At 44.3% G+C, this 16,431-nt stretch overlaps 1 protein-coding gene across 1 annotated transcript in view; it reads right to left on the minus strand.

The window, feature by feature from the left end:
* ARID5A (AT-rich interaction domain 5A) overlaps nucleotides 1–16,431 on the minus strand; it is a 33,061-nt gene that overhangs the window by 13,899 nt on the left and 2,731 nt on the right. Inside the window, exon 2 of the mRNA XM_054998483.1 lies at nucleotides 6,889–7,025. Within this exon, the coding sequence (XP_054854458.1) occupies nucleotides 6,889–7,025 (137 nt within the window). The remainder of the gene's footprint in view (nucleotides 1–6,888; nucleotides 7,026–16,431) is intronic.

Raw genomic sequence — 16,431 nt, forward strand, 5'->3', positions numbered from 1 at the left:
AAATCATACATTGGCAAGTACCTTCTCAGTTTGCCCCACAAAGAGATACAAATTGTGAAGGGAGAAAGGATTTATTGGGGCTTTTTAATAGGGCATATTCTGCACTGACAAAAGCTGAATTCTGTGACCTGTGTCAATTTATGTATTTCATTTTCGCAAATAAAGCCACCTTCAGCACAGCTCACAAAAAGAGCTACTAGCCCCGTGTAACTTACTGTGGGTGGTGATTAACAAGAGCTTTCTTTTCAGGTCACCTACAGGAGATTCTCTTTCAGATTACAGCCTGGCTTCATTTTGTACAATTTACTCCATTTCTCTGAGTCCCAAAGAGAGGGAGAAAGAAGAAAGAAAGAAGAAACATCATCCCCCCTGCCCTACAGTTCCACAGACATAATAAAAATAATGACCTACTTTACAGGGCTGATGTGCAGACTACTGAAGTGTCTGCACATCAGCCCTACATGAAGGCATGTGAGGTGCTTTGAACACTTGAAAGCTCTATAGATGGGCAAATGATCACCTACGGACCACAACTAGCCCTCTGAAGCATTTCATCTACCCTCAAGCAGCCTATCAATTTGTCTGGAGCACTTCTCCCCAGAAGCAAAAATGACAAAACTGAGGCTATAGTACTTGGGTCACATTATGAGAAGACAAGATTCTCTGGAAAAGTCAATAATGCTAGGAACAGTAGAAGGCAGTAGGAAAAGAGGAAGACCTAAAACGAGATGGCTGGACTCAATAAAAGAAGCCACGTCCTCCAGTTTGCAAGATCTGAGCAAGTCTGTTAACGACAAGATGTTTTGGAGGTCTTTCATTCATAGGGACACCATAGGTCGGAGGCGACTTGATGGCACATAACATATACTGGCCTGCCAGACTGGAGGACTGACCAATGGGCAGATGCTTTCGAAAAGCTGTGAAACAGCTCTCGAGGCCTAACGTCTATTAAGAGTTGTAGAGTGGGAGAAAAGGGCCACAAATGGGTCTCCACACACTTTAGAGAGCTCCAGATTGAATGCTAGAAAAGGGCTGTGATGATGTCAAGGTGCCACAGAATGTGATACTGGGTAGAGAATTCAGTCCCTTGAAAAAAATGTCCACTTTGGCTTTTGAAAATAAAGCAAGCTTCTAGCCCTTATGGCTCTGACAATGTGCACTTAAAAGTGTGTGGGGAATGCCAGAGAGGGTGAAGATTTCTAGAAGCTTCAACAAGAACCAACTATGATCTTGGGCCACTCGTTCTTAGCTTAAACCTGCCTCACAGAGCTGTTGTGAGGACAGCATAGTGGGGAGGGGAACATGTATACAGTACCCTCGGGAGAAGATTTTTGAAAAAAAGGCTACAACTATAACCTGAAGAGCACATGTCCAGCCTGAAAAATTCAGCCCCAAAATAACACTATTTATTTAATTTATTTATTCGATTTATATTCCGCCCTCCCCACACCAGCAGGCTCAGGGAGGATACTGCAGCCCAGAAACGGAGACAGATGTTTGCAAACCAATGTTTGGAGACCACTTGACTCGTAACACTAGATTTGCTTATTACTATGCCAACCACACAAGAGGTGAGAGATCCACAATTAGATCTTCAATTTAAAAAACACTGCTGTGGTCATGATGCTGGGGGGGGGGTGTAATCCTTGTCCTCCACCATAGTTTCCTGAACAGAAACACACACAAAAGCAGCTATTAGCTTGGGGAGGAGGGCTCTATCCAGGAAAGGGTGCATGGGAAAGGCTTTATCCTATTCTGTCCCCTCTGCTATGGTTTGGATTTAACCACCACCACCACCCGGCCCCAGGCTCCTTTTAATTAATACTGAAGATGTTGGGAGATCCAATAAGAGTTCTTATCTAGTTACTGATTTTTGTTTTATTTTATTATTTATTTATTTATTTTTGATTTTTATTCTGCCCTCCCCACATTTCCAGCAGGCTCAATGTCAATGTTGTCAATGAGTCTCATTTGCTGCTTTTAACATCCTGTTTTTTTCACCGGAATTTATCTACACTTGATCTAAGCCAAAAGGCTGAGAAGCAATGGAATTCAGCTATGGTTATGAACTAATATCTTTCCAGCAATTGTAGGATTGTGCAGAACAAGCAAACACATGCGGATTTGCTTACCACACTTAATTTATACCAGTTGCAGAATTTAGCTGAACTCAATGCAGAACAAGCTCTTCCTTGGCACAGGAAGTTAACTATTTTTAGCTCAGAAAGGTTCAAGCATGGTGCAAGCATCAATATGGCTCCCTCGTTTGCATTCTTGCACCCTCTGTTATACTCCTGCTGATAGAGACACATGATGTTACCCAATTGTGAATCAGACCAGCGGTCCACCAAACCCAGGAAATGTCTGCTCTTGCCGGACAGCAGCTCCCTGAGGGTTCAAGGAAGCTTTCAACTGGAAGCACAGGGAATTAAAGGGGGGCAAACCAATTGCAAAAGTCTCACTGCCAAAATGCCTATGCAGACAAGATTGCTTCGCTTTCTCCCCACCCCACCCCACAACACAAAGCTTGGCTGTTCAGTCCCATCAAGTGTTGTTTTGTGGTCGGAGGCAATTTATTAGCTCCAAAGAGTAACCAGCTTGTTCAGCTGAGAGAGAGAGAGAGAGAGAGAGAGAGAGCAAAAGAGACAGAGATGCTGGGTTTATTATGCTTGGGGCTGGGAAGGAAGCCAAGTTGGTCAGAGTGCCGGAGATGTGTGAGAACACGAGAGGCTGTTTCCAGGAAAACAGAACGGCACAAATTCTCACTCTCACACCCCCTCCCTCCCTCTGCTAAAAACGCTTTGCGTTTGTTTGTTCTAAATTTTCCGGAGTTATAAAACTTGTTGCTATTTTTGGTCAAAGCAGCTGCTCAGCTCTCAGCGCTTTTGCTCCTTCCTATTCTTTTCTGCTCACGATAGACGTGTTATTTTAGCTGCAGTGCTATTTATGGGACTGGTTTTCTTTTCCAACAAAGCTCATTCTGAACAAGCAAAAGTGCCAACCTGACAGCGTTGGGTATACTCTCTCAAGGTGTGTTGGCTCCTAGCGGGATGGGTGTATTGTTAACCTAGATTCCATTTTTAGGAAAGCTAAATTCTGCCATTTGGAACAGATTATGTAAATTTGTAATAGCTGCATGTAGGCTGGAGCCAGAGACTGCTGAAGTCAACAGCAAAACACAAGTATCACTTGCCCATGCTTTGTATCCTGATTCCATCATCTGTAGACAAATAGATATTGCAGGATTTTGAAGAGTTTCTAAAACCTGCAAAACCTATTAGACCACAGATTGACCAGGTGGGACAAAAAGAAATGCACGTGTATACCAAGGTTAAAAAATGTCTTTATGTTCTTAAAAAAATCACTGTCTCCATCTTACTTTACCTATGCTATGAAACAAGATGATATTAGTCTTAAGCAGTGGACAGAATGTTGGACTTAAGTCAGGGAGATCCAGGTTCCAATTTTTCACTTAGCCATGATGCTAATTGGGTGACCTTTGGCCACTCTCTTTCTTGTAACCTAACCCACCCCTTCATAGGGATGTAATCACAGCCAAGGGTACCCTACCCCCAGGGGTGAAAGGGAGGAGCAGGGCCACAGCCCTAAGGAAGGGAGCAGGTCCAGTTGCAGCAAAGGCAGAAAATCCATTGGGGTTGACAAGAGCAAGGGAGGAGCAGACAGGAGGAAGGCCAACCTGTATGGAGCAATGACCTCTTCTGGTGTAAAGGCCTCCTCAAGAGAAAGGGCCTATTCAGGAGGAGCAGGCAAGCAGGCCAAACGAAGAGGGATCAAAAGACCCCAGCTGAAGGAAGTGGGGGAGGCAAGTGGCTGCCCTTGGGGCCTCAGCATGCAAGACAGTGCCATGCCTCCTGGAGACTCTGAAGGTGACATTCCTGGCCCCCAGAGGGCAGCCAGATGGAACTCTTCCAACCTGACCCAGGCAGGCTGCCCCCCCCCCCCCCGCCACTGGCTTAACCCTGCTGAAAGGGTGCATTGGCCAGGACAGGGGCTAAATGAAGTTCTCAGGCTGAGAAAACAGACTAGCTCCTAGGTGTGAGCAGGTAGAAGTGATGAGAAGTGGACTGGCCAGGCTACAGGTAGCGTGAACCTCTGCAACTGGCATAGTAAAGAAGCCAAGTAACTGAAGGACAACCTATACATGTCTGGTGCGTGGACTTTTCTTTGGCTCTGCAGAAAGAAGATGGCACCCCCTCAGTGGGATGAGGCCCCTAGCCCTGGGGGTTCACAGGATGTTATGAAGATAAAACTACTTGGAAGAAGGGGGAGATGCATCTATGCCTTACCAAGAACAGTCATCTACAACAGATATTAAGGGACTAATTTTTGGCTTTTGTTCCAAAGCCACACAGAAGGAAAAAGTCACGCCCTCCTTGTCCAATCTAATTTTGTCTGAATATGTGTCACAACAGAAAAGCAATTTGGGGAACATCCCAAGTGCTGATCTGGGACAGCCAAATAGATAGCGGGTCTTGCACCACCGTCCCCCCCCCAATAATGCCTATGCAAAGCAAAGTTGTATTCTGTTTTTATTATTCCTGTTTTCAAATCATTGGGGGACGGGGGGTGGAGGACTGCAAACAAGGAGAAGAGGTGATCAGCTGGAAGGGTCAAGGGCAGTCACCACTGAAAAGGACACAAGAGCTCTGATCTGCAGGAGTTTCATTCCAAAGCAACTCAAATTCTGCAGAATTTGGTACATTTGGAGGGAGGGAAGAGGTTGAGAATAGGATTTTCCCCATTAATCTATTTCTCACAAGCAATGCTAATTTCTTGGCAACCGAGAGTTCATTTCAGAAGTTCACGTAAGTTTCTACTCCACAGCACACAAAAATAGTTTGTTTTCAGTTTCTTTTGCTCTTGATATCAACACCTCTGGTCTGGAAATTGTGACACTTCCCTGTTTCTTCTCTCTCAAACACACAAACAAACAACTCTTATGCAAAATACTCACTACAAGCACAAAAGAGTCTACTTGTCAAGCCAGGGGGGGCAGGACACAAACCCCTCAGTCTCTGATCCTTTTGCAACTCACTTCAACCTCTGAGTCAACATGTCAGAGGTGAATGAGTGGTTTCCTTTGGATAATTAATCACATTAGCAGTTCCAAAATGAAGAATTGAGTAACTGGGGCAAAGGACCTCCAACATTACAATGGTCCAGTGCAGAGTTAATGCTGGCTTCACACACACCGCAGATTTTGAACCAGGACCTAGGAAGGCATGTACCCTACTTCAGTGTATATTTCCCCTTTCCTATCTCCTTTGTTCCTTTTAACCATAGTTCAGCATTATATCAGCTCTGATAAGAAACCTACTTAGCATCAACCTCGGTCAAGGTTGACTGAGTTGCACCAGTGGCATCAACACTATTTTCTTTCATTTTTTCCTCTTCATTAGTTATTACCACCCCGATTTGGACAGCTCTGGCAAGCCCAATCTCATCAGATCTTGGAAGCTTAAGCAGGGTTAGTAATTGGATGGGAGACCTCCAAAGAAGTTGATGGTTGTAGAGGGAGGCAATGGCAAATCGCCTCTTTTATCTCTTGCTTTGAAAGCCCCACCAGGGGTTGCTATAAGTCAGCTACGTCTCAATAACACTTTCCTCCTCCACCACCAGGTATTACCAGAAAAGTAATGGGATGCAAAGGGGATGCAGGGAGAAAGTACGGAGCTGGAATAGGAAGGCATCAGCTGCAATTGCAAGCCAGCAATGGCTTTACAACAAGGGGTGCCACCTAAGACCACTATCCTTGGCCACCCTTTTTTGCCACTGCTGCCTCCCCTCCCACTGCACTGTAACACCCAGAAATCTGAGCAGATAACACTTTTTCCCACCTCTTTCCAGGTATTTTTAAATACATTCATGGTCAGCCACACATGCCAAACCGGGCTTCCAAAACCATCAAAAGATATGAGTTACAGATGACCTATTCAGTATGCACTGTGTTTAAAGACACCTAGGGAAGGAACATTATCTGCTCCTGGATTGGATTGTAAGGTTAAGGCAACCACCCAAGTTCACAATCTCATTTTGCCTCATTGCAGTGTGGGCTAGGAGCACCAGGAATACAGATACCTGTCAGGTGAGACAGGACTGTATAGAGGTACAGGATTGAGTCAGGACTGCTAGGTCCTCATGCTAGTCACTTGCAAGTTTCTATGACATCAAACCTCTTCCCCACATCCATGCTGGCAGTCAAGGGTATATTTTTTTTAAATATCAAGTTGTAACAAGTTGAACAAGCAAAGTTCAAATGACACATTTCTTAAAATGTGAAACTGGGATTTTCATATTTGTGAAAGTCTGGTTGACAGCTGAGCTCCAGTTGTCCCTTTGTCCTCATCCTTCACCACCAGAATTACACCTAAGTGTATCTAATTTAGAGTTCATGAATTGCACTGGATTTAATGCTGAACATAGCCTGGAAAAACTCAGGTTCAAATCTCCACTCAACTATGACATGAGGCGACCTTGGACCAATAATTAACCTACTTCACAGAATTGTTGTGAGGATTAAGAGGTCAGGGGTGGAGGTTAGTCCCTTCCTCCCAGAGGCTCAAATAAGGGTGAAAATGAAATAAAATTACTATTAACAACAATTTAATATATTCATATTCTTCAAATTCCTTTTTTCCCCTTTCTCTGTTGTATCCTCATTATTGAAATTTATTTTGGAACCTCTCTACCTGTCTCTTTTTAAAATGTATTTATTTTTGTTGATATTCCTCTGAAAAGTAGACAATCGTAACACTAGCTAAATAATATCTGGTTATTTCCGAATACTAAAGGCCACAATGTGAGAAAAAAATTGTATCAGGATTCAATTCTTCACATTCATGAGGTTTATTAATTTGCTTCACTCACCTCTTGATCCAGTTTCTCTGGAGCACTCCGACTCTCTTCTACTCCAGGACCTGCTGTCACCTCTTTCTCTGGAGCCTTTGATTCACACGCAGCCATGGGGACAAACTTCTTTTTCCTCTTCCCTTTAAGGCTGGGTGCTAGAGCATAGTGAAGGAGGAAACAGAAAAGTTGTTAAGAAAGTCATCACCTGAGATCCTCTGACGGTGGAAAGACTCAGGCCAGTATTTCTGTGGTAATTAACCCCCTGTTGAGTCACACACTGAGAAGAAGCCTCCAAGACCCTCCCAAGAAGGAAAAAGGGTATCCTGGAAATCTAGCTGGTGCGATAGGACCTGAACCTTGCTTTTTTACTACAGTCCAACATGGCTACTCACCTGAAACTATCCCAAGGAGGTAAGAAGGTTGTAGGCTTTTGAGTCTGTTTTAGATCTTTTAGTCCAGTCTCCGTTTCTTTCTCCTATCAACCACAGTTTCCCACTCCCCTTCTTCACTGAGGAAGAGTAAATCACAATCTTAAGCTAAAGGTTGTCAGTAAACAGGTGGACCCATTTCAAGCCCACCTCCCGAAATAACAGCAAGATAATATAGTTGTTTTTTTTTATTGAGACCAACCAATTGTCACAAAGGAGTTAACAAACTTTGGAGTTCTCCAGAAGTTTTCATCAGGATGACTGGAAAGTTCCGGGGAACTCAAAAACTTGCTCACTGCTTTTTAATAACCTGAATGGTCCTTTTTGGGGACCACAAGCCAGAGAGCTTTATGTGTAAATGTGTCATCTTTCAATTTTTTTGTAATCCCACTTAAGGAGTGGGGCAGCGTTGCTGCTACAGCTCTCAAAGTGGTTCTAAGTGCCATCCCTCAACAGGAGTGGTGTTCCTAGAAGAGATGCCTCTTATGACGTAGTTTCCCATTTTCAGACGCAACTACAAATGCGCAAAAACATGTATCACAAACCGTTAAGTCTGTCAAGTTTCCGCTTTCACTTTCAAGGTGGTTTCCTGAAGGGTGTGAACTTCACCCCAGCAGCCACATCCTTCCCTCCTAGACATTGCTCAACCAACCACCTTAAACAAGCCTCCAAGGGCCCACTCTCAATATAAGCCTCTTCATTTGAATTCAGAAAACATTGGAAGTCTTAAGTGCCCATTCGTTGTAGAAGCATGTTCTTTGTAAGGTCAGGCACAAGTGTGAGACTCACTACTGTTGAGAAACGCTGTTAGATCCAACTTCTGTGTGGTTGAAGGCAGGGTAAAGCAAAAGTAGAGGCACCAAAGGCACTCTACGGGTAGCAAGATTCAGGCACGTTGTTGATCAGGCCAGTTGGCAAGCCTGATCCAGAAGCATTTATGAAAGGGTCAGGGAGTATCGCCTGACTACTCTCCAGCCGATAGAACCTAGGAGGCCACATTGGTGGGTTTTCCTGCAGTTCTCTCCTAACCAGAGTTGGGTGATGGCCCATAAGTTGAATTTATATCATCACACAGGCTAACTGCTGCGGGTGAGGACTCATTGTGGACTGCCCAGTCCTCGTCTATATCGTCCTTAGCACTAGGCTTCTATGACAATATTCTCATCATCAATCTGGGCTTTTCATTCCCAGACTCTGAAACATGAGAACATTTTGCTGACTGTGCAAAATAGTCTCGTATCTCCAGAATTTGCTCCAAAACTTCCAGTATCATTACTTTTTAAAGAATGAAAAATTTCAAACATGAAATTCAAATTAGCCACATGGAGTGTGAAATTCTACTCCAAACTTCAAATGCTTTAGAACTTGTTCTGATTTTAGTAGGTGTCAAATGCAAAAGTCTCAGTTGCCAACTGCCAAATACTAAAATATCATTAAACACCATCTGTCAAACACAGACAAATATTAAATAATACTGAATGCCAACTGTCAAATCCAAGAACTGTTTCATACTGGCTATGAAATACTGTCAAATATTATTAGGCAAACGCTGAAACAAAAAAAATTAAAATAACATACCTTTGCATGCTGAACAGAGGCATTAAATTATTTAATGAATGTTCACATATTCAGAGGACATACTGAGAACTTTCACATCAACACTTGCAAGGGAAAGTCTCAGGGCTTAACTTCATGTTATACTTTCCAGGCACCCTTCCGGGGAACTTTCAATCAGATGTCAGCTGTAAGTTCTCCACTGGGAACTCACAGCTGACATCTGACTGAAAATCCTTGAGGGAGATCCAAGGAGGACATGTGGAAAATGTAATGTGGAGTTAGACCCTCAACTTAACCAATCTTCAGGTTTCCACCTGCAGTACAATTAGTTGATACTGCCCTTACTTACAGGCTGGTGTAAGGATGAGTATTTGTGAAAAACTTCTGACATATGTGAGCTCATTAATTATCATTGTTATCCTCCATTACACAAACGAAAAAAAAGGGTACTGACCAATATGGAGAGGTTCCTCCAGCACTCCTAGCTATCCTTTTCTATGTTCACTATGCAACAGATTTCTAAGCAAATAAAAGACGACTGACAAAAATTCATATTCATTCTCTCCAAGCTGCTTGGAGAGAATTTCCAAGAGGCTTAAAAGCCATCAAGCTAACCTTTGAGCTTTCCAATCATAAGTCCTTTCCAAAAGAATCCACTCATTCAGTGAAGCTACATATAGGAGTTTGCCTAGACATAATTGCTGAAGCAGACAGATAAATTTGGAGGAACTCGTGTCATTTTGAGACAGACTAAATATTTTCTTACACAGAGCTATCAATGTATATAATACTTAATAGATTAACATGGGCAAGAAAAACAGATCCCTACTCCAAGGAGCTTACAGTCTAAATTCTGATAAAGTATCATCCCAACAAGAGAAAGCAACAGGTAGCTGAAGAAGGGGCTGGAGATGCTGAATATTTTCGTTACCATCCAATCTCCCCCCCCCCCTCCGTTCTGGTTATCCTTGCCCCAACTCCCAACTTTCCATCTTCTGTTCAAGCCAATTACAAAACACCCACCAAAGCTTAAAGAATTACATGCTGGGGGGAGGGATTAGTTATGGGGCACAGGAGGCTTTAATCTCTCCAGGTCATCAGCTTGCATCTTGCATGGGTCACTAGAAACTAGAAGGCTTAGTTAAGGGTGGGGAGAAGGGGGGGTGAGCATCTGACAGAGCAATCCTATGCAGTGTTACTCCAGTCTAAGCCAACTGAAATCAGGGACTTCGACTGGAGCAACTGAATAGATTGTACAGCAAATCTGGCTTTTCATATCTGCATCACAGAAATGGTTGCTGACTTGCATTCTCTCCCCACCATTTTGCTGACGAGCATCAGAGAAACTGAGGATTGAATGAGTCACAGAAATGAAATTCTTTGTTCACTGGCCCTTACAGAGTTCCTAATGAGGAGGTTACCAGAAAGTCAGAGCTGGGAAGACCACATCTCAAACGTGCTTCCAGCAGTATTCACCAAAGTCAAATATATATTAAAAAATATTCTTATCATAATGTAAAGGAGGAGAGGGAAGAATCTGCTGCTAGAAGGTGGAGAAAACAAGATGTGGGTTTTGAGAGCCTTCTGAACTTCACTTGATGGCCACACAGACAGAGGGTTCCTTCCCAGAAATAAAAGCAAGGCTGAGGATTGAAGGTCCAACTAAGTCTGGGAGTCCAGACAGATCCAGCTTATGGGCACAGCCCAGCTGGATGTTCTCGTACACTTCTTGAGAGAAAGTGGAGTGGCAAGCATTTCGGGCATTTGGAGGGTGGGATGTAGGGGTACAATAGTAGGAGTCTCACCCAATTTAATACTGCTACTTTAACCTGCCGTGAGTCGATGAAGGGACACATGCTTTAAATCTGCAATATCCACAAGGGCTTCCATGGATGGGATAAGAAATTATTTTAACAGAATTTTAATTATCAGGGCTGCAAGTTAAGGAAGTGAATTTATTTTTCTGGAACTCCTAGTGGTTCTGCCATTTTGTCTGAGCACCCAATCACACCAGAGGTGTTACAACTTCCGCCTGTGTCTTAGGGTCTCAAGAGACTAGAGTAACATCTGCTTACACTGATGCACACTTTTAGTATCTCCTGCCTCATTGCCCCTCACCAAGCTCTACTCCTGAGGTACCCAGGAAGCTTGGAGCCACCTGACGCCCCTACCTGGTACCACAGGCTCCACTCCATGTCAGGAAACAGCCCCTTAGCTTCCAGGTTCCTCCCTCTAAAACTCTGGGTCAGCAAGAACATCTGACCCCTAACAACTTTTGGATCTCTTTCTTGAATGCTTCTGCTGCTAATTCTTTCCCTATGCCCACAAGATCAACCACACACAACCACAGTCTGCCTTCTGACCTAGCAAGTGCCTTTTCCTCTGCCCCTACTTTAAAAAAAATATGGGAAATTCATATCCGGGTTTCAGGGATCCTCCAAAAAATCTGGGATTCCTGAAACTTGGGAAAGATTCCCTGATCCTGTTAAGACAGATCAGAGAATCCCAGATTTATTTGGCCATTATTCCCTTTGAGGGAAACTATCTTGGGGCTATCTGGGGGGCTGGGGTGACATTTTTCAAGCAAACTCCAGCAATCTTGCAGGAAATCTACTCCTGACTGTCCTCTAAAGACTCACCAAGTTTCAAGATGATTTGACTACGGGGTCCAATTCTATGGGCCCTTAAAGAAGGTGCCCCCAGCCACTTTCCATGGTTTCTTATGGCGGAAACATTTCCAAGCAGGCTCTCAGGCAGAAACACACGGGGCAAGGCTGCCAGAGATCAAAAGCATGGCCCCAAATGCAAGAGGAAGCTCAAAAGAACCAAAATGAATCAAGCGGACCAACATCAAACCAGAGAATCATGCAACTTAGCCCAACCGAACCAGTATCACACAGAGAAGCCATACAGAAAAGATGCGTACTCCCCCCTCCATGCCTCACTTCCCCTCTCCCCTGCTTCTGCCTTACTCCCCACACCCTTCTCCACCTCTCCTCTTGGAAAAAAAGCAGGAGATGCCCAGGAAGGAGCCAGGCAGAGGCTGAAGCCATGTTTCCCAGATTTACCTGGATGTATCCAGGGGGCCAGGTCCAGGTTTCTGGATCAGTTCCCGGATTCTCTGGATTTGATTAGGGAAAGCCAGATTGGCAAAAATCCATCTTTTTTTAATCCCAGATCCTGATAGCACACCCCTACTACAAAGTACTGTTACCCCCCCCACACACACACGCGCATGCATGCATGAACAAAGTCCCCCTTTTTCAACTCTAGGTGTGACCCTCAGACCAGCAAGCCTAAATGTAATAGGGAATGAAGACGAAAACTTTTTTTTTAAAGTGGCAGCTTGGTGTTCGCTATCTCAGTATCTCAAAGAAAGCCATCTACACTTATATTTTGGTAAGATGCTCACTGATTTAAAAGGAAAACTAGCCTGATTTTTTATTAATCAGCTGTATGATCGAACAAGAGACTGGAGAATTTTTGGTTGATCATCTAACAGTTCCCAGCCGTACTTTGAAAATGCTTGGCCCACTCCAGTTGGCTTCAGTGCCCCCACCTTTCTGCATTCATAGGATTAATTCCACACTGCATAATTTGCTTAATATAGATATGACAAGGAAGGAAAGGAGGGGAAATAATCCCCCATCTCAACTAAATTCTCCACTTGAACAGCTAGGTACCAGCTTACAAGTCCATAACTCCAGTTTCAGACAAAAGCTTTTCAAAACGTGACCCATCAGGATCGGCACCAACATGGATCATTTTGCGGTATGAAAAGAAAGCTCTTCGGACTCTCTTGAAAACAACAGAATGCTGAGCCCTGAATTGCTGCCAGCCATCTCTGCCCCCGCATCCACTTCCAGCTCATGTTTGCTCAAACGGTTTGTATGTCAGTCTCTTCCCTGCGGGGTCAGTGAGCTCATACAAAACACTAACATACTGTACAAAGAGGCAGCAGAGGGGGGGGGGCGGGAGGGAGGAATTTTTTAAAAAGCCTTCCAGTTTAATGTTCTCTGAGTATGAGATCATGGCACACGGCAGCCAAAACAAGTCCGGCTTCTGAGAGGATTACTGGACATGATGACAAGTTCGGGAAACAAAAGGGTAGGGGGAGGAACCAACTTGAGCCCCTTTCATCAGACTTACAGCAGAAATTAAGGAGCTGGGGGGGGGGATGCTGGCAGGCGCCTGCAATGTCCAGGACTCAGCAAAAATGACAAAAGAACAGATGTGAATAGATGAGGGGGGGAACGAGAGACCCACAAAAGCCAAATAAGCTACACTGAAAACAAGAGCTGGTGGAAAGAAGAGACTCCCTCCGGATTGTCCCTTTTGATTTTTTCATTTGCTAGCAAGAGGCAAAAAGTTCTCCCTGCCAGCTTAACAATTTGCCTTTCTAATGGCACCTGACAATTTTTTTTAACAGACAAACCTCCCCAACCCCTCCAAAAATATTAATTATAGAAACAACCAAGAAAAGTGCACTTTTAAAAAGGCATTACAAATCATTAATCCCTCCTTGCCCATACCGATGATGGCCAACAGAGCTGGCGGTCACCCCAAATTACATTCTCCCATTGGTATGAGACAAAAAAAAAAAGAAATCTCAGGGGTACTCTTAGTCTTGAAGCCCAACCCCTTCCTTCGGCCACACCCATTTAGTACATCTCCCTCCTCACCTTTTGCTGTATCTAACCCCCAAAACAGAATAAACAGGTGGGGTTTAGAATCACCACCTTGTGTGTAACAGTCAGATATGAGTTGCAGGTTCTCCTCAATTCTCACATATGTGGTCTCTAATTCCGACGTGGACTGTGGCATGCTTCACACACACTCCACAACATTTTTCTCAATCTGAAGTGGTGGCGGGAGAGAGAGCACCATTTGGTCCACTCACGTTCCCAATCGGTTAAACAGCATCACTCCTCCAAGCTGTTTCTGGTCAGGAAAATGGGGTGGAGGGAGCAGGCTTCTGTACGCATGCCACAGTCCTGATTCAAATGAGGCACCAAATACACAGGAGTTGTGTTTTACAACCACGTAATGCGCCTTGAGTCTCAGTGGGAAGGCAGGTTATAAATAAATAAGTCTATACACTCTGTGACCTGTGAAGTGGCATGATGTCATTCCGAATCTTTATTTGTTTGGCCAGTAGGGCATACATACAGCAGTTCTGTGGTTGGCTGCAAGTCAAGAAAAAGCAGTGAGGGAGAAAGGGTTAACCACCCCCCCCCCCCCGCTTGGGCCATAGTTCAATTTCAGCCGAATCAGGGTCCTCGGTGGATATTTAGAATGAACACCTGAGCATGGAATCTGAGGGCCAAGCTACACATGACGAATGACACTTGAGCAGCAAGTGTATTTCTCCCTGTTCACTTGCCCTCCACTCAATCCACTTGCCGTTCAAGTGTCATTCGTCATGTGTAGCTTGGCCCTCAGCAAGACATGCTAGTTGGCCCCAACATGGCTACTTCCAAAAATTCCTCCCATCGCTGCCCAACTGCTTCCTCAGAGAAACAATAATAAAACCTCAAATAAACCCCTAAGTGTATACAGAGTTCTTCCCTCCCCTGAGTAATTGCAGCATGTCCCCACATCCGTGATGTGAGGAAATAGGGCTTCCTTCGAAGAAGCACGGCAAGATTTGCAACCTCTCTTCTTAGGAACGAAACAGTGCCCAAAACCTCCTTTGATGGGACAGTCCCATTACTGGTTTGAAAATTCAGTCGCAGCACAGTATTGCTGCAATACCTTAGGCCGGTTCCCAGCTCCCTTCACAACAGCATCCTCACAGTTGCACCCAAATTCAGTGAAGCAACACATGTCCACCGGAAAAGCACAAACACACCACCAATGTAAGTATGGCTGTCGGCTGGGAAAATGTGTCTTTCGGCTTTGCATAGTTTAGAGTTTGCTTTATTGACTCCTGCGAACTAATGGGGGGGAGTGAGGGGGAAAGAGAGTGCTTCGATTCCGACTTTCCCCCAGCTTCCTATCTAAGACTTTAAGGAGAAACCATGGCTCTGCATTTCATGCTTTTGGGATGCCTCAGATCTCTTTCAGTCCTGAAAACACCTGTTTTGACAAAGGGGGACATTCCCTTCCCCCTCCCCTCGCAAAGCAGCTGCCTAGAGGAATCTCCCAGTGGCAGTTTGCTGGTTTCTTAGCTTGGGCAATGAAAACAATAGTTTTTTGTGCCCTGCTAGCACACGGGGAGGGGCAGGACACTCTCTAGCTCCTCCTCCTCCAACCCCCAGCAAAGAGAGTAGAATCTGCTGACCTCAACCCAATTATTTATCCGTCCATCTGGCAACAGATTTAAAGCTTTCAGAGTGACTGACCCCTACAACATTCTCCAGAATGGGGGCAGTGGTATTATTGTCAAGCCCATTTTAGAGATGGTGAAACCGAGTCTCAGAATAGGAAACAAAATTATGGTATGGCGGGAAAGAACTCCCCCCCCTTTCTCTCACAAGAGGTCACTCTCAGAAATCGGCTGCCAGACAAAAGAACTAATTTTTTCACACAACACATAATTAATGTATGAAATTCACAGCCACAAGATACGACAATAATTACCAGGTTAGAAGGCTTTATAAAGCAGATTGGGGGGGAAATCATGCAGGATTAAGTCTATAAACAGCTTTTCACCATAGCCCAAATAGAAATGCAAAACGTGAATGTTCAGAGGCAATATACCTTTAATTGTCCCATGTGGGGTTACATGATATGCCATGCTGTACTTGCCCTGCTTGTGGGCTTCTCTGAAACATCTGGCTACCTCCTCTTGGAAACTCAGAACTACATGAGCCTATATAGATCCAGCAGAGCAATTTCTTCTGAAGCCACTTGTCTGGGAAATTATCCCACAATGGCAAGCCCCTATTGCTCCTCCCTGTGGTCTCTTAAAAATAAAGCCACCCTCTCTTTCCAGAGAAAGCAATTTTAAAAACAAAGAAAGTCCCAGCACTATGCCAAAACATCAAGGGACAAAATGGGGAAACAAAGATTGTCAGTGCCAGTAAGTTTTAAAAATACACACGCACACGCACACACATAAAGGAGAAGTACAGCAGATCAGTTTCAAAACTTCAGTGTGAATCATAGAAATCAGAGCCGGCGTAAGAGCCATGAGCTCATTGTGTTTGCACTCAAAGAGAGTTGGGGGAGGGAGAATGCTCCTGCCCAGGCCAAGCTATAGTCATAGACGTCCACCCCCCTCCCTCAAGCAAGCATATCCAACCTCCTGCTGAATTTTAATCAAGGAGTGGCAAAAAGTTATTGCTCATACATTGGGAGGAAATGAAGCACATGCAGTTCATAGAAATTGTATTACTATGGTTGCCTCGTCACATTCGGAAAAGACAAATGATTGCAGTGCCAATCTGCTCCTTATTTATTTTTATCATTTGTAGCCTGCCTTTCTCACTGAGACTCAAGGCAAGAGGCACATTCATGCCTCAGTTTCCCTAGGGGCTGACTTTGTACCATCCTATTACACACAATACAGGAGACCCACACATTTCTGATCTCTCTTCTTGTTATTTCAGAACATCCACAGAGCCCTTCAGAT

The sequence above is a fragment of the Eublepharis macularius genome, chromosome 14, assembly GCF_028583425.1.
Source record: "Eublepharis macularius isolate TG4126 chromosome 14, MPM_Emac_v1.0, whole genome shotgun sequence".
In the NCBI taxonomy this organism is placed as follows: domain Eukaryota; kingdom Metazoa; phylum Chordata; class Lepidosauria; order Squamata; family Eublepharidae; genus Eublepharis; species Eublepharis macularius.